This window comes from Rutilus rutilus (genome assembly GCF_951802725.1).
Source record: "Rutilus rutilus genome assembly, chromosome: 25".
In the NCBI taxonomy this organism is placed as follows: Eukaryota; Metazoa; Chordata; class Actinopteri; order Cypriniformes; family Leuciscidae; genus Rutilus; species Rutilus rutilus.
In genome coordinates this window covers 9,955,144-9,979,037 of record NC_140229.1, presented here as the reverse complement: position 1 = coordinate 9,979,037, position 23,894 = coordinate 9,955,144, and the positions used below count along the sequence as shown (strand labels likewise).

The 23,894-nt window shown below is 38.5% G+C and overlaps 1 protein-coding gene across 3 annotated transcripts in view; it reads right to left on the bottom strand.

Annotated features, from left to right (window-relative positions):
• dclk1a (doublecortin-like kinase 1a) overlaps positions 1-23,894 on the bottom strand; it is a 54,385-nt gene that overhangs the window by 2,211 nt on the left and 28,280 nt on the right. Inside the window, exons 1-12 of one of the 3 annotated variants that reach the window (XM_084400801.1) lie at positions 16,011-16,076; positions 14,747-14,841; positions 7,456-7,540; positions 6,416-6,591; positions 6,192-6,311; positions 4,304-4,450; positions 2,620-2,753; positions 2,358-2,435; positions 1,951-2,047; positions 785-865; positions 540-653; positions 278-351 (exon numbers count right to left, since the gene is read on the bottom strand). In XM_084400801.1, the coding sequence (XP_084256927.1) occupies positions 278-351; positions 540-653; positions 785-865; positions 1,951-2,047; positions 2,358-2,435; positions 2,620-2,753; positions 4,304-4,450; positions 6,192-6,311; positions 6,416-6,591; positions 7,456-7,540; positions 14,747-14,841; positions 16,011-16,026 (1,217 nt within the window). In that variant the 5' untranslated portion in view covers positions 16,027-16,076. Of the gene's footprint in view, positions 1-277; positions 352-539; positions 654-784; positions 866-1,950; positions 2,048-2,357; positions 2,436-2,619; positions 2,754-4,303; positions 4,451-6,191; positions 6,312-6,415; positions 6,592-7,455; positions 7,541-14,746; positions 14,842-16,010; positions 16,077-23,894 lie in introns of those variants that run through there. The other 2 variants (XM_084400800.1, XM_084400802.1) reach the window with 2 other exon arrangements.

The window sequence follows — 23,894 nt, the reverse complement described above, 5'->3', positions numbered from 1 at the left end:
AGAGGGACTGGTTGCTGAGTATATGCACAAGGTTGAAGATCACGAGAAGCTGGTTAGAAGCAGGACAGTGACACAAGCAGCACACTCAGGTGAAGAGCACACACAAATATGTCAATCGCCATGATGCTGAAGCAAATCATGCACATTCTGAACTGAGAACGTTCACACACACGGGCTAAATGACTGTAGATGGCCATCTTTGATCATGACACGAGCAGGATTCACTGGGGTTCAACAAGACAGGGGCTGGCGTGCTACAGCGGACACGTGGCGTTACCTTATCCAAAACATTCCCGGGTTCTGATAGAAATCCAACGACCCTGATCTCTGGATGGAAAAGTCATGGTCGAGCTAAGCGGAGAAAAATCAGTGGAGCTCAGATAACATTATCGATAAACTCAAATCATCAGCTGTAGTCTATTTCAGCTGTTAGTAAAAGTATATCATTTGTAGTGTTTGAACTTTTGCCTCAGCTGTCCATCACACATTGTGTTTGATCTTTCATGTTTATTCCGCGTCTGGTGTGAGTGTGTTCTTACCGTCATGACAGACACTCCTGGGGTGTTGTTGCTGGCCTTGGGCCCAGTGTTAAAGTGCTTCTTGATCTTTCCTGCCACTGACAGCTGGTGCTCGTTTTCTGACAGACCGTCATTCTGAAACAGCCATTGATCCGATCAGTTACTGTAGTTATTAAACAAGAGGACTAAATGTGTTAAGACTGTGTCTGTTATAATTTATCAATGAAGATTCACACATAGAGATGAGTTTAATCTGAATTACTCACAGTGACCCAGGGGTGTTCCAGCACCTGCAGCGCTGTGTATCTCTGATCCACTTCCACCTGCAGCATGGACACGATCAGCTCCTGAGGACACGGACGGGACACAGAGTTACTGCCAAACCCCAATGCCAACAAATACACAGTGATGTCCAATTTGAGACTCATGACCTTCAATTGGTGACCACATTAAACAAAAAGTTATTATTAATAATAATAATATGTGGGCTTTTTAAAAGTGAAACATTATGATAAGAAAAAGTGAGTAGGTTTTTAAAGCAAAATAATATGATAATAATATGTAAGGTTTTTCAAATTTGATTTCAAACATTGTACATTTCGTTATTTGTCTATAGTGATACACTATTTCCTGGTCAGAGAAATAATATATCATAGACAAATCACAAAATTATCATATTATTAATATAATTATATTTATAATAAAATATATAGAATTATAGATTTTTATATATTTTTTTGCTTTTAAAAGGCCCACATTTTTTTTATTTATCACATTATTTTGCTTTAAAAAGCTCATATATTGTTTATTTTTTTTTATTTTTTTTATCATATTATCTTAGTTTTCAAAAACCCACAATTTATTTATATTATTTTGCTTTAAAAAGCTCATATATTGTTTATTATTATATTATATTATATATATTTTTTTTTTATCATATTATCTTAGTTTTCAAAAACCCACAATTTATTTATATTATTTTGCTTTTAAAAAGCCCACATATTATTTATTATCATATTATTTTGCTCTTAAAAATACCCAAATATTATCATATTATTTTGCTTTTAAAAAACCCACATATTATTTATCATATTATTTTGCTTTTAAAAAGCCCACACATTATTTACTATCATATTATTTTGCTTTTAAAAATACCCACAATATTATTAATCATATTTTGCTTTTTTAAAAACATATTTTTAATATCAAATTATGTTGCTTTTAAAAAGCCCACATATAATTTATTAACATATTATTTTGCTTCCAAAAAGCCCATATATTTTTTATTATCATATTATTTTAAACATAATTTTTAATATCAAATAATGTTGCTTATAATGTTGCTTAAAACACACAATATTATTTATTATAATGTTATGTGTCTTTTGAAAAATCCACTAATTATGGCTTATTCCAAACAAACTCTACTTACTTTGGCTGAGTCGGATACATTGTCCCAGTACGGGAGAGGGAATTCTAACTGTCCCAGCAGTATCTGGTCAAACAGAGCTTCTTGATCATCAGTGCTCCTGAAATAGAGAATGCGACTTCAAATATGCATCAACAGGGGGAGCTCGATGCATTTGGTTCGTGGATAGTACCACAGATAGCCACAGGGAGGCGCAATAACATCTTACATAACCTTACAGCTTTGATTACATTACTCGAAGTGCACTACATACCAGCAAGAATGTATTTAAGAATGAATCTTTGACATCTACTGATAAATTCACCGTTTTGATGGCAATTACAGCATTTTTTTTAAACAACTTTGAAAAGCATAAAAATTATAATCTCACATTTGTCTAAGCCACATTTTCTCATACACACTGAACTTACCCACGAAATGGAGGAAAGCCACAGAGGAGAATATATGTGATGACTCCAGCGGCCCAGATGTCTACCTTAAGGCCATACCTACAATCCAGAAAACAAGTGTTGTTTTAGTTGTGTTGCTCTATACTTAATACTTTTCAGCTTTATAATTCTAAATAATATGATCATAACAATCACAACAGTATGCTTAATAGCATCACACGAGTCCATGAAAATATCACACATTCAATGGCCCAGATTTGTGCAAACACGCTAAAATATTCACCCGGTCTCTGCGATAATCTCTGGTGCTACATATGTGGGTGTTCCACAGACAGTGTACAGGGGTCCGTCTACCACGGTGGCCAAGCCAAAGTCGCCCAGCTTCAGCGATTTGCTTCCGTCTTGATGCTCGTACACCTGTGAATCAAAGCGAAGAACGATATTAGAGCTGGGAGCAAAACCAACCTAGATCCTTCAAAGCAATCTCTGAAAATGACATATCCGGCTCTCAAAAATCCCAAGGTGAGCAAATGTGCAGATCAGTGTCAAAAATATGCACTCGCCTCAAATAAACAGATATTTGTGCATGTAATGTCTTTAACCTAAATTCTGCTGATGCTAAAAAGGAACGGAATCCATTGAGCATCCTAAGATTGGCTGGCTTTGTTTGTTGTTATATAATATGTAAAGTGATGCATTATGAAAAAACCTCATTCTGCATTGCAAGGTGCATTTACACGTATGCTTCCAGCCACAAGCGATTACCTTCAACACACTGAGACTGAGTGAGCGCATATGTGAGCCAGCGCACGGCTATTTCCAGCTCACTGGAGTGAATTTGAGAAGCAGAGGGTCTTATTTACTGCTACCTGAACACATTTCAATTGTAAGATCCACAGCATTTATAGACATATTCCCTAGCTCATAAACAGGGCTTAAGGCAAGACACTAATTGTGTTTTAATGCACTGGTCCATTTAGAGATTTTGGCGTATTTTTCCTCCATAACTTGTCTTTTTTTCAGACCAGTGACATCCAAAATACACATTTAAAATTGTATGTTATTACACTCACTATCTATTTGTCCACTCCAAAAATATTACAATTCTCCAATCTATATTCTGAAGGTTTTTACAAGGGGGTATGTTCATATATCATTCACCTGATTTACATATTTTATTCCTAAAAACATTAAGATATTTATCTGGCTGTTGACAAAAAGTGATAAAAAGAGATGCTCAAAATCTCCACTGTAACTCAACCTTTAAATTAATATACCAACAAAAACAGAGGCATTTTGAGCCTCTTGCTTTATCTAAAGTTCAGATTTATGTTCTGGACATTTATGCAAATTAGTGCATATTTATTTAGATAATGCCTCATTTAAATATTTATTTAATATTTAATAATATAAAACAATTGTTTAAATGTACTGATTAATCAACAGGGGAACTTGAAGTATGGTGGTATCTATTTGTTAAAAGCTTAACCCTATTCACCTGTGGTGTCTTGCCTTAAACAACGCTTCCCTCTTAAATCAGTAGAGGAAGTGGCTGCGTATCAGCCGTTGATTCATGAATGATGTCTGGTAAAAGGTTCGTACGAGAGCAGCCTTGGGGAACAGTACAGTCTGTGAACTGTCAAAGTGTGAGTCACATCTCAGTTCTTCCACTGCAGAAGTGATATCACACGTATGCAGTCAGTCAGTAGGTGGCTGGTCTAGACTCAGTCAAAGATCTCGCAGCAATCATCTCTCCTTCTCCAAACACACTTATATAGTTCCAGCCCACAAGACCTGTGAGTTTCATCCCTTCCTTTCCTCTACACAACACGTACACACAGGAACACATGTTTGTGGAGGCTGGTGATCTTTAGGATGTGACAACAACAGATATTTTCACAGGATGTCACTCTCAGAAGTATGTTTTGGAAAGGAAGGAAAGGATGGATGGCGTGTTGATATCTTACCAAAAGGTTCTCTGGCTTGATGTCCCTGTGGACGATGTTAAGGCTGTGTAAGTATTTGATAGCATTGGCTAGGTTGTACAGCATGCCACTGGCGTCCCGCTCAGTGTATCTGTTGGCGGAGGTGATGGCATCAAAAAGATCTCCTCCCTAAAAATAAGAACAAAGAACAAAGTAAGAAATTGAATATGCATTGATTCTTATTAATGCTACTGAATTTATTTGTTTAACATGTTTTATGTTTAACATGTTTTATGGCTTAGACCACAGCAGAGCCCCTTTCACACAGCGCATTGAACCCGGGAAATTGCCGGAACGCCTTCTGTGTGAACGCAAACACGACCCGGGATTGATGCCGGCATCGATGCCGGGTTGGGGACCTAGTAACATTGCCGTGTTCAGTCCCGGAACGCGCGCTGTGTGAACAAAAGCCGTAATAATGCCGTGTCGCAGTGATGACGCTGAAGCGCGGGATCGTTCGCCAGCTGTGAAGCGGTACGTAATGCGCAAGTTTATGATCGAATCAGAGAAATAAATGCACAAGCGTGGTTTCCCGAGAGAGAAATCGCAGCTCATAAGCAAACTGAAGACACTGCTGAGACATTACAAGTCACATCGATGTCACGTGTCTTTCCGGGACATACACGGGTTGTGTGTGAACGCGCTCTCTGATTCCGGAAAATCACTGGCAGTGTGAATGAACCAAAATCAAACGAACCCGGGTCAAATCCCGGGTCACTTTATACGTGTATTTTCCGTAATCTCTGTGTGAAAGGGGCTTATAGCCCAGATCCGGCCCACATCCGGTACACTTTGGATTCCACACGGTCCAGATGTGGGCTGGATCTGGGCCGACATTATGTTGCTGTCTGGGATATTAGGCTGCTGTCACAGTATTACCTAATGCACAGATACAACGCATATCCGCAAAATAGTTGAATTTGTGATTGCATGATGTATGAAAGCGGCTTTCTCTGAGCGCGCTTGTGTCAATCATCGCGAGTACATCACTGAGTTCTTAAAAAATACTAGTTTTTAGCTTGAGCTCCGCGTTTTCAGAATGAACGAGAATGCATGTGCGAGACACTGCAAAAGACACATAGACGTCTGTCTTGCTCGTTTTAAATAGAAAAACAATGGAAAAACTGCATAAATGCGTTCTGTGTAAACAGCCCCTAAATCATTTTAACATCAAGCACTTCTTGCTCTTTATTTTTTTCATTCAAGCATGTTTCTTTATCCCTTTAAATGCCGATAAACACCAAGAACGATAACTGTGATAAGGTACCAGTTTTAATAATCATTCTAATCCTATGAGAATAGAGAAGTCCACATGTAGTGGCAGACAATGTTGCAGCGCACGCTTATAATAAACAGAACTTATAGATTATAGCCATCATTTTTGTGAATGGGCTGTAAGCATAGTTAGGCTTGGTGTTTACATACCACAATATAGCAAAATCTCTGTGGATAGACCCTTTATATTGTATCCATGATGTATATCATCATTCTGCCCAGCCCTGGTCTGAGGTATCTTTCACATCTACAGCTAGGTTTGGGAATGGAACGGTTTCAAAGCAAGGTGGTATTTCCACATACAGAAAATGATTTACGTCACAAGAGTTTTCTTGAGGTCAAGGAGTTTATACACAACAGGCAGAAAGTTCATGATGGCCTGGTTTGCCGTTCGCATGGCAGAAATCCCCTCAAAGAGTCGAGTTAAGTGGAGCAGCAGCTTAAAATAACGCTCAGTTCAACACAGGCAGCACAACTGCACAGGGTGGCCATTTCACGGACCATCAAGAGCTAAAATTAATCCGGATCACCACAAGACATGTAAAACAAGCGAAATTTCATCACCTCAGGTGCACGAAAATACTACAGCACACACCTTTACAAGCTCCATGACCAGATAGAGTTCACTGTAAGTGTCCATTTCCTCAATCAGCAGCACGATGTTTGGATGTTTCACTCTTCTTAGGATAGCCACCTCGTTCTGGATCATATGCTCCTGTGTAGGAGAAAAATTTAGAATAAAAATATATTGTATAAATCATCATAAAAACAGAAATATAAGCATTTTATTGACAATATCATAATGCTTTCACATCTCACCTTCCCTCTGCATTTGCCTTTGTTGATGATCTTCAGAGCGTACGCCCTGCTAGTCGAGTGCTCCACACATTCGTGGACCACCGCAAAATTCCCGTCTCCGATCATTCGGCCGACTTTGTACCGATCTGAAATGGAGCTCGGGACTACGGGTATCGGCGTCTCCTCCAAGGGCTCGGCTGCAGACGGTGAGGAAGAAAATTAGAGCAAGACTGAGTGGGCCTCATTCAGAATCTGTTTTTATGACTGAAATCTCTGTAGGCAGTGGTAGCATTTGATTCCAGACCAACATTCCTAGTCTGAGAATCTCTTTGAACGCAGCTCAAAGAACAAGACGATAAACATGTATTTGGTTCAACACCTCATGTGTCTTTCATTAGTGTGTTACATTCGGCTACACTGTGTACATTGAAGCGGAAATGATTGTATAATGAACACCTATGCAAAGCCTTCAAATGTTGACCTTCATTGCAGACATACTTTTAAGACACTGAGTTTAATATAAAGCTTTCATTAGTAAAGGGCACTCTCATTAATAAATTCATCAACCTGTCATATCTGCATAAGATCACGGTTCTTGAACAGCACAAACCTACTGTAGACCTTGATCTCTTTGTAAGGAAGTCTGAATACATTTATATTTCATGGATGGTCAGTTGACTGCCGTGCTTAACAGTCTAAACCTAGTGATGCTATTGTTAACTAAAGCTGAAACTATACAAAAAAATAGTTTTTGCTAAAGCTTAAATTAAATTATTTATTATTCCAGTAAGTAGCCAAGGCTAAATTAAAAATATTTGTTTAAATTTTTTAGGTTGAAGTACTAACATTCCTAAAACTAAAACTGAAATAAAAATAATTTTAAGCTAAATAGAAATATTTTTAAAAAACTACTATAAATAATAAAAATGACTAAAGCACACGTCAAAATTACTCAAATTTAAACCACAAAATATAATTAAAAATATAAAAAAATCCTATAATATTATATAAATAATACTAAAATAATACGGTCTAAAAACCAGCTTTGCTTGATCTCTTACCGTCGCTCACAGAACCTTCCTCCTCATCCATACTGCAGACTTTGGTAGAGGCCAGAGACAGAGAGGAACCACTGTGCTGGGATCCCTGTGAGGAAGAGAACATCCAATTAAACCAGAAACCACTATAAGCATGCCCGATATTGTTATGGTGGGCACTTCAAAATATCATGAATAATTATTTATTACGAATTATTCCGATTTTTAGAATGCTTTTCCCATCAACCGTTAAAATGCACAACACCGCTGTATGCTGCGTCAGAAAGAGGCATGCGATCACTCTGACGTAAACGAGCCCAGCAAGCATGAGCAGCATGGAGGAACGAATGAAGAATATGTGCTGAATGAAAATGCACATTCACTCTATGACAGCAGATGCCGCTGATCGAACGACAGAAATGCAGTCGTTACCCCGATAACCCCATAAACAAAGCAGCTGTGCTACTTTCTGTTTCTGAACAGTATTTAAGTTTCAAACAGCCATTCAGATGTTTGTATTTGCAGTGGTGTTCATCACATCACTAAATAGACTTAATAGGCTATTTATTTTCAAACTTAAACATTTTTATATTTTTATTTATATGAAAATGATGATCAGATGTATTTGTTGGTACACTGTTATTGTTACGTTACATGTTACATGTTGCATGCGGTTCCTTTAGTAATAACTATGAATTATGCATAATTACATGCAACTAACCCTAAACCAAACCAACCCCTAATCCTAACCCTATAGTAAGTATATGTAGTTACTTAATATTACTCAGTACTTAAATGTATAATTACAGTGTAACAAAGATACCTTAAAATAAAGTGTAATCATTTTTTAACTACGGTTAACAAAGAATAATAACTTCTGTAACAAATATAGCTATTGTTAATTGTTAATGTTAGTTAATGTATGTATTAACTGACATTAACTAATGAGACCTTATTGTAAAGTGATATCTATTGTTCTTTATAAGTCTTTTGCACTTCAATCTGTCTGAAACATTTGTTGTACTTTATACATTTCTGTGTATTGCTTTATTGTATTTATATGTTCAGAGTTATTTTTGTTATAAGAAAAAAGTTGTAAACCTGTTACAGTATGACAACACTTTTTTGCAACTTTTTACAATATCGTGATAATACGGTATACCGTGGTGAAAGCTTCAGCAATTATCGCAACATGAAATTTTGATGCCGTCACATATGCTCACCAACTGCATAGCAGTACATGGTCAGTGTGTGTTTGTGATAACTCCAAAAACCACCTAACTTTAAAAACACTGAAAAGGATAACCCGCTCCCTGGGTATTTTGCTCACTTTCTACGTGTGCTGGATATCCTCAAGCTGGCGCTTGTGCTATTCCCGTCAGGACGGTCGGCACGCGCGGGACACAATCCTCTCATTCTCACTTTTAAACACAGCAGGACAAAGACAGTTAGCACATCAGTGTTTCTTTGCTAGTTTCCATGGAAGCACCAAGTGTGAGCGGAGTTACTGGCTGTTCTGTAAATTGGTTTTCGCTCCCGGTTGCCGGCAGTCAGGGTGCAGGGACCCTTTCAAGTCCGCGCGGAGAGTAATTGGAAAGATGTCTCCGGGAGCACCGCGCTTTCCTGGCTGTTGGGCGAACTCAAATGGATTTGATTGGACTGCGGCCCCGGTCGCACCTCAGGGACGGCGGCGCTGTAAGGAGCTGCTGCTAATGGCGAGAACGAAGCGCAAATATGCCGAGACGAAACAGTGGATGGGTCAGGGAGGGTCAGCACTCCTACAATACACACACACACTGTTTGATAATGTCAGTTTGAGTGGATACATATGAGACGGGCGATGCAGGGCTGTTTAAGTGTCATCAGAAAGAGCTTTGACTCGAGAGAGTGAGTGTGCGCGCGCGTGTGTTTCCGCATCCTTTTTCTATTTCATTCAGATCACAGTTTGTCCTAGCGCTGTCAAAACTCTTGTTACCATGGAAACTGTTGGAGCGTACTAATAATATTTTCCCTCTGCGAGACAGGAAGCAGCCAGAGACTAGCCCATATAAGGCATCTTCCTGTTTCCTGGCTGAATGCTAGGTCAGATCATGCTTTCACAGAATTTCTCTGGAGCAAAACAAAATAAACCTTTTTTTTCTGTATTTGCCTCTCGTTTAATTTAATGATCTCAATCCACTGATCAATATTACGTTATGTTAAAGGGTTAGTTCACCCAAAAATGAAAATTCTGTCAGTAATGACTCACCCTCATGTTCTTTCAACCCCGTAAGACTTTCGTTCATCTTCGGAACACAAAGTAAGATATTTTTTGATGAAATCTGAGAGCTGGCTCACTCCTTCATAGGCTGCTAGGTTATCGATATCTGCCATCTCAGAAAAGTTAGTAAAGACATCGTTAAAATAGTCCAAGTGACTACAGTGGCTCAACCTTAAGTTTATCAAGCGACGAGAATACGTTTTGTGCGCTTTATTCAACTATTCATTTTCGTCTGTGTGGACCTCTGAGTGAGTTCACGCAGCGCTTCTGGGTTGTACGTCAGAACGTAGGCTCACTATTTTATGTTATGATATTATGTTCTGATAAATGTAAGTACTCGGTTGCATAATAGTCTGTTATTCAGCATCTGTGCAATTATGATGCTCATAACACAAATAGACTTCAGACCAATTACATAATGGCTTGAATGACTGATTTAATGCCTGAGATGATTTTGTTTTGTGGAGATGGTGATGCAATAGGGAAATTTAATCCAATGTTTTCATCAGTCTGCTACTCATTCTCTCTCTCTGGAATCTCTGAGGGTTTGCTTCTTAGCTGCAACTCCATTAAGACCAAAGTGAGAAAATCTCACAAGAGTCACTTCAGGACATTTGGTAACTACACCTATAATCTAACTAACTCTGTGACCGACTGCATTAATTCGTTTTTTAAACGCAGGACCATCATTAAACCGTTTTGTGCAGTACAAAAGTAAAATTGGTTTGGCATCCGCAAAGTCTGGGATAAATAAAATGTGATTAAAGCAACTCTGAGCCAAACTGTCCCAAATAAACAGAAGAGTACCGAAATGATTTTGTAAAGAACTCGTACTAAAGAGACTTACTCTTTAATGTATGTAGCATCTGCAATCATACGTACATGATGGAATGGTTTCATGACATGCTTTATGGAAAAAAAACATAAGTCTAGATAACACATTAAAAACAATGACCAGAAAATGACATGCCTTATACACATAAAAAACATCTAAGAATTAGATTATGATACAAAACTAATAGAAAAACAAAGATAACTGCTTGATTGACAATAAAGCAAAGATATACAGGAGCTGAGTACTGAGCAGAGTCAAAAACAATAAGGTACAACAAACAGAAAAAAACAATGAGAGCCAATGGAACACAAGAGGACAGAAAACTACTACACAGACAGAGAAAAAGAAGTGGTAATATTTACATGGTATCAGACAGAAAACAAGGTGTCTATTTTCTGAAATGAATATGAAGTGACCAGTTAAAGGAATGGCTCGCTCAAAAATTAAAACACTTTACTTGAGATATCAATGTTTATGGAATGAATGAAAACACATGCACACTTACACACACAATGCAATTTAAACATCCAAAAAGAAAAGAAAAATAATACAGGTGTGAAAACACCAAAGGAAAATGTGAGGAGCATGCAACCCAACAGACAGATTGAGGAACATCATCATGGAGATGATGAAGAGTGTGTTTTTATGAAAATTTGAATTGAATTGGCCACGCCCACAGGATGTGGAACTGCAATGACGAGAACAGGAATACTTTATCCTTCACAACAACAAAATAGGAAAGAAGGAATTCTGCATCCTGTTTGCGACCTCAAATCTGAACAGATGCGTTCTCAATTCAATCCTGAACAGCACTCAACTCTGATAGAGACAGGTGTGATTTTGAGAATGATGCTGAGCTTGATGGCCTCGCTTTTCATGTTACGCAACAGAAAACACACAGCCTACCTAGTTAACCATCCATTAAAAAAATGTCAAACAAAATGTCCATTTAATCTCACAGCTATGATACAAATGAAATTGTAACCTCATTTATCTCGATTAAATCTTGTTTACCCAGACTGAGATGGATTAGCACACGTTGAAAGGGTTCATTACTGTTTTAGATGTGTTTTGACATTGATTAAAAATGTATTTTTTGCCATAGCATCAAATGCGCATGTGTTCCATGTTCTTCCCCAGAGAAACTGAGGGTTCATGGAAAAAAGAGACGAAGAAGGGGATATGCCTAAGGATACAGAGGCCACACACACACACATATATATTCCCAGTATAGATCCTCCACTCTTGTGTGGCTCATTTCTGAAAGTGGGTCATGCGTTGAATGCAATTCACAGCGCAGGCTTGAGCGGTAAAGCCAATTAATAATAAATCAGTAGTAATGATCAGTGTTTAAATCATTCAAGTGGAAGCAGTAAGGTCATTTAAAACTGTAGCATAAGCAATCAGAGAAGTTTGTAATGGGTAATCTTTGGATTTTCAGGAGAATGGATTGCTAGCGGAGAACTGCTGTAATTACACACATTAGCAATGTATTTGCATACACTGCAAGCTAATTGACTAACCAAACTACAAAGCAGCAATAACAACATTCGTAGACTCATATAAATTCATAAGCCAGATAAAGAAGTGCCTGCTTCTTCGGAGCCTTTTAGGAGAGAACATTCAGTTCTTTTGCATTTGTATCATATTTATGTAAATGTTTTTTCTCCCTCCTTCATTCACAAAACTCCACTGGGGGGTTTTCAAAGCCTGACCCACTTATGCAGGAGATGGTTGTAAAGACGCTGAGATGCGTCTCTGCTTTGGGCAGATCTGACTGTCCCAAATTCTCATTCTGCAACAGCAACGAGCTGAGAGCAAAGCCATTTGACAGAATCAAACCGCAGAGAGATCATCCAACTTCAAGAGCTCAGGCTGCGGTGCAAGATAAGTGAAAAGTATGAAGAGAATCTGAGAGTCTTTCCTAGCGGGTGGAGGGTGAACACAAAGTGCTCAGAGTCGCTGTCTCTCTGCCGGCACGTCGACTCAATCACTTTTTGAATCATGAAAAGTCAGACTTTTCCACAAGAGGAAGTTTTGCCAATTCTAATGCAATCTGGAACAATTTCGAACACTTTCTCTTAAAGGTGCAGCCAATAATCAATGCAATGTCATGCAATGTTTTCAGCTATAATGCTACTGAGGGAATTGCTATAGTCAACAATTCATTTATTCTGTGAGCGAAATTATGTGATAATAGGAGGGTTACCAAGATAAAATAAGTAGCATTCTGCTGGTCATGTGATCTCAACATGGTGGCACCAATATGGCAAACCATGTAAAATAACATTTATTATTCTACTAGCTTTTATTATGGTTCCAAATTTGAGTGTATATGTCATTTCTTTACGGGTTAACCTTAACAGGAGTGCACTTTTAAGAGAAAGGCTCTAACTAAAGGAAAGAAATAAGAACATGCTGCACATTTAATGTAAATAACACGTTTCTCTATGAGCCTATCAGAACCTTATTTAAGGTCAGAGTAAAGCTCCAGTTTGATAGTGGCTAGCAGTTTCAGATTAATCTATAATGGGTCGATATCTGCACGTGAATTCACTGGCTGTACAAAAGAACTTTAACTGCCTGCAGCTGGATCTGAAGTGACCCAAGAGCTCAACATACAGTAGTGGACATTTAGATGCTGTAGTGCATCTTAGTCATGGAGAGCGAAGAAGGAGGAATAGACAGACACTCAGAAAGAATGGAAGACAGAGAGACTCTTAAGAGAGAGACAGAGTAATCACTAGGGTTTAAGGCTCATGTTATAACCTGAGAGAAACTGGACTGGGAAGGAGAAGTTTCTACTGCATTAAACCTCTTTGCATTAGTCTATCAACTGCAGGATTAGAGACACTTTGGTGTCACGTGCACAAACTCTTCCCACTCACACACAAACTGGCCTCTGAAACCCAATGGTAATGTGTTTCTTGGTGAAAAAAATGAACAAATAAAAATGAACTGGTGAGTTGCATGTTCCTTCAACAGCATGTATTATGCAATTTCTCTTTCTCCACCATACAGTCCCAATCAGGGTCCAAAATTCGCACTCGCCAAGCACCAAATGTGTGTAAAAATTGGTTTTGGTCAGTAAATAAAACATTATTTGCCAATTGACAGGTAAACAACCACAGTATTTTACATGATATGAAACAAATTGTCATATTCTCACTGATGTAAGCGATGCGAGCGATTCAATCGATTAAAAACTTTCACAAATCAAGTATATCATCTCGAATATGATGCTGCAAGTGACACAACTTGCGCTACTTGTCAAACTGCTAGGGGAAAAAATGCTAAAAACCTAAATAAAATATATTGTTAAATACAAATCATGAAAAATACAGCTTCACGGCAGGTAAGAAATATTGAATCGCTCGCATCACTTACATCAGTGAGAATATGACTATAGTTCATACAATTTGTTTCAAATCATGTAATATACTTGTTAATGGTATTAATGGTAAATTTTCTCAAATACTCGCCATTGGCAGACAATGGCAAAAGTTAATTTTGGATCCTGGACTTAATGATTGCTGCTCTACTACAAGCAGAAGTCATTCTCCATGGATGATTCATGGACTTTAACACTCAAAGTCGACTAGAGACAGAAATAGCACATAAAATCTCCAAAAGTGGTGGCCCAAATTAAGGATTGACTGTGGATCTTAGCGCCACTTTGAAGAAGTGGGGAAGTTAAGCTGTGCTGTCAATGAGGGCCTTGTCCATTTCCTGAGAACATAGAAGGAGCGCGTTATATAGTGCCCGAGATGGTGGCGGAGGGCAAAAGGATGTTCTATCTAAGTGGAGAAGGTTCTGCGGCTGGTTGCATAAACTGCTTAGACTACAAGTTATTCATTAATTTTTTATTCAAGACTGGTCATAACTTTTTTAAGTCAGTTACATAAAAAGGTAAATTGGTTTAATTTGAATTCGGAAAGTAAGACTGATTAGCCGTAATAAACTTCTAGTTGGTTATCCTAGTTCTTAAGTTAGCGGCTATGTTTATGCAACTGGCCCCTGAACACTCAAATCACGCCATACACTGGATAAACACTTTATAAAGGACACAATTTAACACAGCAGAATTGGGTTTAGATGATAGATGATATCAAATCCACCAGATGGACAGCAGAAGATCTGAGGATCATGTTTATATGAGCTAATGTAAAAACATGGTGTGTGTGTGTATTAGGGTGATTGAAGACGGAATATTGTCTTACCCTGCGTTTCTTCAAGCTCCCCGGGCTGGTGGGAGACGGACTGGGTGACTTTGCAGAATGGGGTGTGGACAGCTGACTCGCTGGGGTCCCATTCACTACAAGGGGAAAGAGGAAAATGCTTGAGTTCACACAAAAAAAAAAAAAAGTGCACAAAGTTTGTGAATGAAACTCAGCAAATATTCCAAGCACCACAGGAAGCTGCCAGTGCTCTTATATTCAAAAAGTGAGATCTTAAAAACCTGTCTGTGAATAAGAAGAGAAGAAATCACCCACACAGCTGCTCCTGCTTAATTCCCACATTCGCATCCCTAAACAAATCCTCTTTGGATAGAGTGCCACACACCCAGTGGCACAAATCCCTACACACTCACATCTTCCAAGGCCTATCAGTCATGGCATGACTGCACTACAGGCCACTGAGAAGATCCAAACTCTCAGTCAACACCAAGCTGCTTCATATTCACAGGCCACTGCCTCTGTTTGCTGATACAGAATCATTCCTTGTCAGTTTAACACTCTTGTTACTATGTCACCAGGGCATTAAATTTATTCAGACCATCAAAATTTAAATAGGTTGCAAAAATAAAAAAATTATTTTTAACTGCAACATATTCTTTCTTATTCACTTTTAAATGTGAATAAAAGCAGCAGCTAAGAACATATGAATGAATGGAAAAGGTCAATGCTTATAGTGAAGGTATAACATCAATAAACCAATGTGTTTTCATGCAATGCATTTTTAAATACATAAAAATGATAAAATATTAATCATGAACTAGGCCAAACTAATTATGTCAGGTGCTACTGTCAAAAATGTGTCATTTAATATTTATAAACATATAAAACATACATATACATGCTTCCAATGTTACTTGCTGTTAAAATGGCAAGAGGGTTGACATAAACATTCTAAATTCTCATTAATTTACAGCCCAGTGATAAATTGTAGATTTCAAAACTATTTTATTTATAGCAGACAAATAGCTATGGGAATATCAAGTAGCCTATATTATCATATCAAGTTTGAGAGACATGAGAGAAAACAAACTCAGTTAAAACGTTTAAATAAAATGTGTATCGACACTATACTCGGCCGCCCCTATAGACTAATTAAATAACATACTGATTCACATGTAAATACATTTCAAATAAAAATCCTTCTGGATCTGGCATCAACCCCAGTTGAATAAACATCACTTTCAATCTCCGTCATGAAAAGTAAATGCCAGTTTCCGCAAAAGAGCACTGAATCCGCCTCTCCTACCTTCGTATTGCAGCATCTTGAGACACAGTGCTATTCCAGGTGGCAGAAAGCAGCAGCACTCGCTGAGCGCGGATTCCAATGAATGGAGCAGCGGAGAGCAGAGCGGAGTACAGCGCGTGAGCCGCTGCGAGCTCATTGGCTCTCGGCCTGCTTGCGTAGCTGTGACGCGCGCCTGAGCCAGTGCAGTACGGTAAGTGGGAGGCGCGCGGGCTGAGGTAATGGTGGAAACGCGCCGAATCTTCTCACCGACAGACCTTTAATGGCACTCGAACCACGGCCAGATACAAACATAAACACTACCGTATTTTAACATGAAATAGTAATTTCTTAGGTCTCGCTCATTATGTGTAGTGAAAACAATGTCAAATGACCAAGTCACTTCAATGAACCTACTTAAAATGTGGCGTTATTTAGTTATAGTAGCCTAATGATCTCAGGTAACGTTAGGCTATTTATTTATTTATTCATTAACTCAGTCATTGTTTGTTTTCAGGCATTTATATGAATATTTAGTTATTAATTTATTTCGTTTTTGAATAACACCAGGTAGCCAGTGAATATTAAGATGTTTTAAAAAGCCTATAAAAGTGCTTCTTAATAAAAGCACTTTTGTCAACATGACCCTGTGTGATCTATGTGGTGTTTAATGTTACAGGAACGACACAAAGATCAATTATAGCTTGTTAGATGTCAATACTTTCAGCATTCAGTCTATTATTATTGAAGTGATTAGTTCTAAATGGCTTCCTGCCAAAAACACTGAAGAGTTTTTGAGTTCACCAAGTTCTCTTTGAAATGCATGCAGTGAGTGTGTTTACAGATTTGTTTTGTCCAAAAAAACCTTGTGAAGACATTTGAAGAGGTCTGTCACTATTTAAAAGCCTCAAAAACATTCAAATCATATTTTTGCTTTGAATATCAAGAGGTTTGTATGAAGGCCAAATTTTCACCTCAATATAAAAACCACTTCATCTGTCTTCACTAGTATGTAAAACGTGTGTGTGTGTGTGTGTGTGTGTGTCAGACTGGGTGGAAGAAGTACACTCATTAGCACAATCTGTGGTGCTTCATTAATTTGATGCAAATTAATGATGCATCACTGATTTATTTTGGGGTTAGTCCTCCAACACGTTCTCAAAGTTCCCTGTCAGAAATGGATTAAGACCGTCTAAAACAAGGAATATTAAAATCTGGACTGGATTGGGGACCAAGTATCAGTTTAAGAATAACTGATTCTGATAAATGTTCCTCATTTTATCACACCATGAATAATAATGAATGTTTTCGTTGTGAGCGGAAGGTTTGACAGCTCAAATGTACATCCATTTTCATGACTGAAAGTAATCAAATATCCCGTTCATAACCCAACCCTAGGTCGAAACTATTCCCCCCTTCCAGCACTCCCCCATAAATACACAAACATAAACGATTTAGCTATAGAGGATGTTATAGCATTGCAGGAGACTGCTGGGAGAATGCCCATAGTTTATGTACTGTATGGGATATGAGTCCAGCATGGTTTATAATACAAATATAAATTTAGACACTGAAAAGAGAGAAATGACTCTTGAGTTTGCTCTTGTGTAACATGCTCAGCTGTGGGAGGATGGATCCAGTGATGTGACCTCTCTCCTCTCTCTCTCACTCTCTCTCTCTCTGCTGTTTACTTCTCTCTTTTTCACACCAGGTGCAGTTTGATCCGCTGTTTGCATCTGACCCTTTGTCCATAATTCAAAGCGAGGATATGATCCAAAAGGGACCGTAAAAGAGGTACAGCGTCCTCCCCTGACATACCCCTGTCCTGATCTAACACTCCCACTACAGCTCAACAGAAATAACTTCTGTCTGAATATGAATGACTTACAATCAGTCGCAGAAGTTTTTCTGTTTTACTAAACACTGTTTTAGGGCTTTTAATTGATTACAACTTTTTTTATTAAATTCATCACACAAATATGAGCAGAGAAAAGCCTGAAGGGCAGTTCAAAAGACATTACATTATTGGCGCAGATGAGTAAATCATTGAATAGACATTAAAAAAAAAAGTGGCTTTAGAAATCAATATAGCAAATATGAGATGTTAAAAAAATGGAAGTGATAGTGGAAATATAAAAAAAAAAGTAAGTATATACATGGCATAAGAACAAACATATTATATGTTTACACACAAATTATGCAATACACTATATATATAAACACAATACTGCATTATTAAAATATACAGAGCATCCAGATAGTGGTTCTGTCTGTCTTCTGCGGCGCTCTGCTCTGACTACATTCACGAAAGCGCATCTGTCTCACAGTGGATATCATTTTTAATGAAATTTCTATTTATGGTGCATCTATGTGATATGCACAACAGGCTTTCAGAGAGGAGCAAGACAGAGTGGACCAGGATACAGTAATATCAGTCCCTATGCAATAAGGGCTACGAAAAATAAAATGGTTCCATCACCAACATGCAAACAAACATGACTTTTCAATCGTTTTTATTGCAGACAAACTGATGCAGCCAGATAGCTGATAATTATTTTTTTGTTACAGTCAACATTATACATCTGTATAGACTTTTCTTTTTAAATAGCATTCCCATTGTAGACTCCAATAATTAACATGATTCTAGTGAAATTACAACTTACATAAAAAAGATAACTACCTAACAGTACTTTTGAAATCAGTTTGAATTGGGTTTCTTATCTGTTACCTCATCTGATGGACAATTAAAAAAAAAACATTATGATAATATTGGCCAATACCTCTGATATATTGTGCATCTCTGAATTCATTCTGACCTAGCATTTAGAGTCAAAATAAATGACTTTTATAAGGAAATATATTTCTGAGTAAAACAGTGGGACTTGGACCTCAAAGACTTGAGACTTGACTTGGACTTGGACCCAAAGACTTGAGACTTGACTTGGACCCAAAGACTTGAGACTTGACTTGGACCCCAAGACTTGAGACTTGACTTTGACCTCAAAGACTTGAGACTTGACTTGGACCCAAAGACTTGAGACTTGACTTTGACCTCAAAGACTTGAGACTTGACTTGGACCCCAAGACTTGAGACTTGACTTTGACCTCAAAGACTTGAGACTTGACTTGGACCCCAAGACTTGAGAGTTGACTTTGACCTCAAAGACTTGAGACTTGACTTGGACCCAAAGACTTGAGACTTGACTTGGACCTCAAAAACATGAGACTTGACTTGGACCCAAAGACTTGAGACTTGACTTGGACCCAAAGACTTGAGACTTGACTTGGACCTCAAAGACATGAAACTTGACTTGAACCTCAAAGACTTGAGACTTGACTTGAACTTGGACCTCAAAGACTTGAGACTTGACTTGACTTGGATCACAAAGACTTGAGACTTGACTTGGACCTCAAAAACATGAGACTTGACTTGGACCCAAAGACTTGAGACTTGACTTTGACCTCAAAGACTTGAGACTTGACTTGGACCCAAAGACTTGAGACTTGACTTGGACCTCAAAGACATGAAACTTGACTTGGACCTCAAAGACTTGAGACTTGACTTGAACTTGGACCTCAAAGACTTGAGACTTGACTTGAACTTGGACCTCAAAGACTTGAGACTTGACTTGTAATAAACTTGACAGTAATAAAAAGTTATTAGCATATGCCATGGGGTTGATGTCCAGTGTTGCTAGCTGAGCAGAAATACATAATCATGTTTCGCTTGGTCCCCTCAAAGTTGCGTTGGATTTTCTCCTCAGCGTAAAGGTAAAGAGGCCCATCAATCACTGTTTTTCATGTTTATAGAGTTAGTTTGTGGAGTAAATATATAGGCTATAATCGGTGTGTTTTAACAGCCTTTTTAAAAATGGTGGGTGGTGGTGTTTACACACCACCACTGCACTGGCTCAGGCGCGCGTCACAGCTACGCAAGCAGGCCGAGAGCCAATGAGCTCGCAGCGGCTCATGCGCTGTACTCCGCTCTGCTCTCCGCTCTGCTCTCCGCTGCTCCATTCATTGGAATCTGCGCTCAGCGAGTGCTGCTGCTTTCTGCCACCTGGAATAGCACTTTGTCTCAAGATGCTGCAATACGAAGTGTTTCGTGTGCGTTCCGCCAATCAGTGAACACTAACATCACTGGTAGTTCCTATAGTGCTGGTTTACACCCTACTCTAAAGTGGGAGCTAAATTAGTTCCTCAAACTAAAATCGTTCCTAGTTCCTGTGGTGGGAACACACCAAAATCTGGGTACTTCCCCCACTTGGCTTGATTTGACTTGGACTTGGACCCAAAGACTTGAGACTTGACTTGGACTTGGACCCACAGACTTGAGACTTGACTTGGACCCAAAGACTTGAGACTTGACTTGGACTTGACTATTAGGGCTCAAACTGTAGAACATGGTGCTAGCAACACCAAGGTCATGAGTTTGATTCCCAGAGAATGCATGAACTGATAAAAGATATGCAATATGGAATGCATATCAGCATATCAGCATAGTACATTGGGTCCAATTTTTACAGACTATTTTTACAGAGTGTAGCTAACATCCGTTGAAATCATTCCCAAGTCATTTCCCAGGTGGAACAAGTGAATACACTTTCACTAATTTATTTCTTTGGAATAACGTGCATAGATGAATCATACACAATAATAAACATGCGTTAACGAAAGTTATAGTTCAGTTTTCCTGCTGTAGGGCACATGCTAATGGGTTAATGAGCTGTTTGTGGGTTTGTTAGTAACAAGCTGAGCAACTGGCTAGAATTACACAGTAAGAATAATAACAAGGTCTCTGAATTAGAGTGACAGGAGCAGCTCTACATTTCCTGTGGACAGTCAGCCAGCGGTGTTTCGAGCTGATTAAAGATTACTCTCTGGTGCTCTAATTAAAGTTTACTCTCTGGATAAACTGCTCGGATAAAAATTCAGTCGACTACAAGGCCAAGCTCCTCCGTGCAAATTCAAAGGAAAGCTTAACAGAAATTCATGAGGAGAACGACCTAAGATTATAGATCAGAAATCCATTGGAAGGATGCCTTCAGTAAATAGGACAGGCACAGAAAGACATGCAGTCTGTAATGAACCATCTCCGCCATCCCACACAGTTGTTGATAAATATGACAGAGAGAGGCTGTTTATGTCTGTCTCGCTGTGTCTTCTTTGTTAAAGCACCTCTAAATGTGCTGTCATGCTCAACACTTGATCGTACCGCTCAAACTGTGAATAATGCGCAGGATGACATGGGCTTCAGTTTTTCGTTGTGTGAAAAAACAAAAGGCTTCTCGTAACTGTACACAAACAGTACATCAGTGCCATTTGTATAGAAATTCACCATGTTCATGTGTGTTTAAAGGTGTGCAGGCCACTCTCAAACAGAAATCAATGTGCTATACTTAGCCTGACAGGGTGTATTATATAAACAGCACTCATACAGTGAGCAGCTTCTCTCACAGACACTTAAAGTAAGGACAGCTAGACCTTTCTTGAAATCACTTATCTGATTCATCCCAAGAAATATCTCACATTTGACATACGCTGTCTGACAGATTAAAAGGCAGATGCCTGTTTATCAGCCAGTCTGTTTGATCCTTTCAGTGACGGGAATTTTTAGTCTATAAATTGACCATCGGTTTTTCTGGTAGCTGTGAATACAATGACACTGACTACAACCTAGAAGTAGCAATAACCAAACAGCAACGCAACAACTACAAAATTGCAATTGCAATCATATCAGTCCACTGGTCTTGCTGAGAAAGTACAGGACGCCTCCACTAAGTATACACCTGCCCACACCAGTGTGGGACTCCTAGTAGGAGAGCGAGATATAAAGACGGTGCAAGGCATAGGTTTCAATGCTTTAGCTGCAGGTGGAGACTAATTTAAATAACCAAATAATTTTAATCAAATTTTAATGGGGTTTTTAAACTTTACAGACCCAGAGACCACCAACCCAGACTTAATAATAATTTTCATTAAGAACATTAAAATATCTAATGAATAATTATTAAAAAAATATATCATTATATAAAAATAACGGATCATTATGGAAGAGATTTCATGATTTATTCTCATGCCGTTTCAAACTTTTGTGACTTTTTTCTTCTTCTGTGGAACATAAAAGAAGAAATTCTGAAGAATGTTTAAACTATTTTTATTTATACAATGAACAAAATGTAATCAAATGTATAAAAATCACTGCATATCTTCACTGTGTAAATTAAATATACATGTATTATTATTAAAGTCTCTCAAAAGTGATTTAGTCATGAACAGTGAGAGATTTTCTCTTTTTTGTTGTTTGATTAACATTGATGACACAGACGACAGCACGTCACTTTAAGATCGAATGCATGGATCTTATATACTGTTACATATGCGTTTTCTCTCTTAACGGTTTACTTTCACTGAAGACATAAATGACTGTGTTTACGAGGACGGACATTTTGACACCTAAGTACTGTATGTGTATTTAACCGTTCAAGCCCAATTGCGCTGAAAAAAGCACTTAGTTCAGTTCTTAAAGGTGCTCTAAGCGATGTCACGCGTTTTTTAGGCCGAAACATTTTTTGTCCAGCAAACATCTCCTCACTATCCGCTAGCTGCCTGTCCCCTAAACACACTGTAATAAGGTCTCTGTAGAAAGCCCAGGCTCCACAAACGGTAACAAAAACAAACTGGCCCAGCCTGGACCACGAAACATAACGAACAGTGTTCCAGCCAATAACCGACAAGAATGATTTGGGGGTGGGGGTTGGGGGGTTAGTGCGTGTGCACATGAAGGGGGGTGTGGGGAGTGGAGGAGAGAGAAGCATGAAGAGGGAAGTTAGCTAGAGGAGAGATGTCCTAGCCAACGACAACGACTAACGGGATGAGGAGGAGGGAGGGTCGAGCTAGCCTCCGTTTTGTTTGACAATACTTCGAACGTCAACAAGAAGTGACGTCACCCAACATCGCTTAGAGTACCTTTAAGCGCTCTGAGCAGTACGCGCATATAGTGAAATGAGTTCTCTTTGAGCGAAATAAGTTCTCTTTCGCTGCTTGCTGCATTTCAATGGGTTAAAATCACTTGTTTTTAAAACGCAATGCTTAACGTATGCAAACGATAAGCTTTCGTGACCATACAGCACAGCAATGTCACGTAGTGTTGTCAAAAATATCAATATTCCGATATGTATCGATACTGAAATATCAGTCGTCTCATTCACTCCGGTTAGATAGTGTTGGCATGACCGGGTCTGAATTTCGGCGTGGGATTACGCATAATTCTACTCATTCCCGCAGATTTTGCGCTCACATCCGAAGTGCACAAGCCGCCTCTGACATACAAGTGCCAAAATTAGCTCTTTTTCGCTGCTTCGCCGCTGTCAAATACACTAAAAATAATGTCACAATGCCCCTTCTCGGTGAGTAATAACATAGACACAGTCGTAAACAGTTCAGGAAAAATGTGTAACAGGAACATTATTTTGGATCCGTACGTGCGTCAGCCGTCAGGTCTTCATTGAACCTTGAGGCAAAATCAAAACATTTGGGAGTATTTGGAATATGGAGCTCAAACTGAGACCCCAAATTAGCAAAAATAGATAAACAAAAGCCTATGGATAATCAAGTAAACCTATAAGTTGCTTCAGTCCAGTAAATGTTCATCTTGACATGATTACTAACAGTATAAAAGTTATTCTTGCTTTTACATTATGAAAACCTTCACAGCAAAAAGACACGACATGAATGTGGACATTTATAGAATCACTGAAAGGCCGTTTACTTGCTAAAAAAGTATAAACTATCAGAAGTCATGTAGAAGATAGTGTACAACAGGTTTTGATCATGGAGACAATTTAGAGCCCTTAAAAATCTCAAATATAATACAGTAGGCTTTATAGGAGACAATAGTTAGAAATG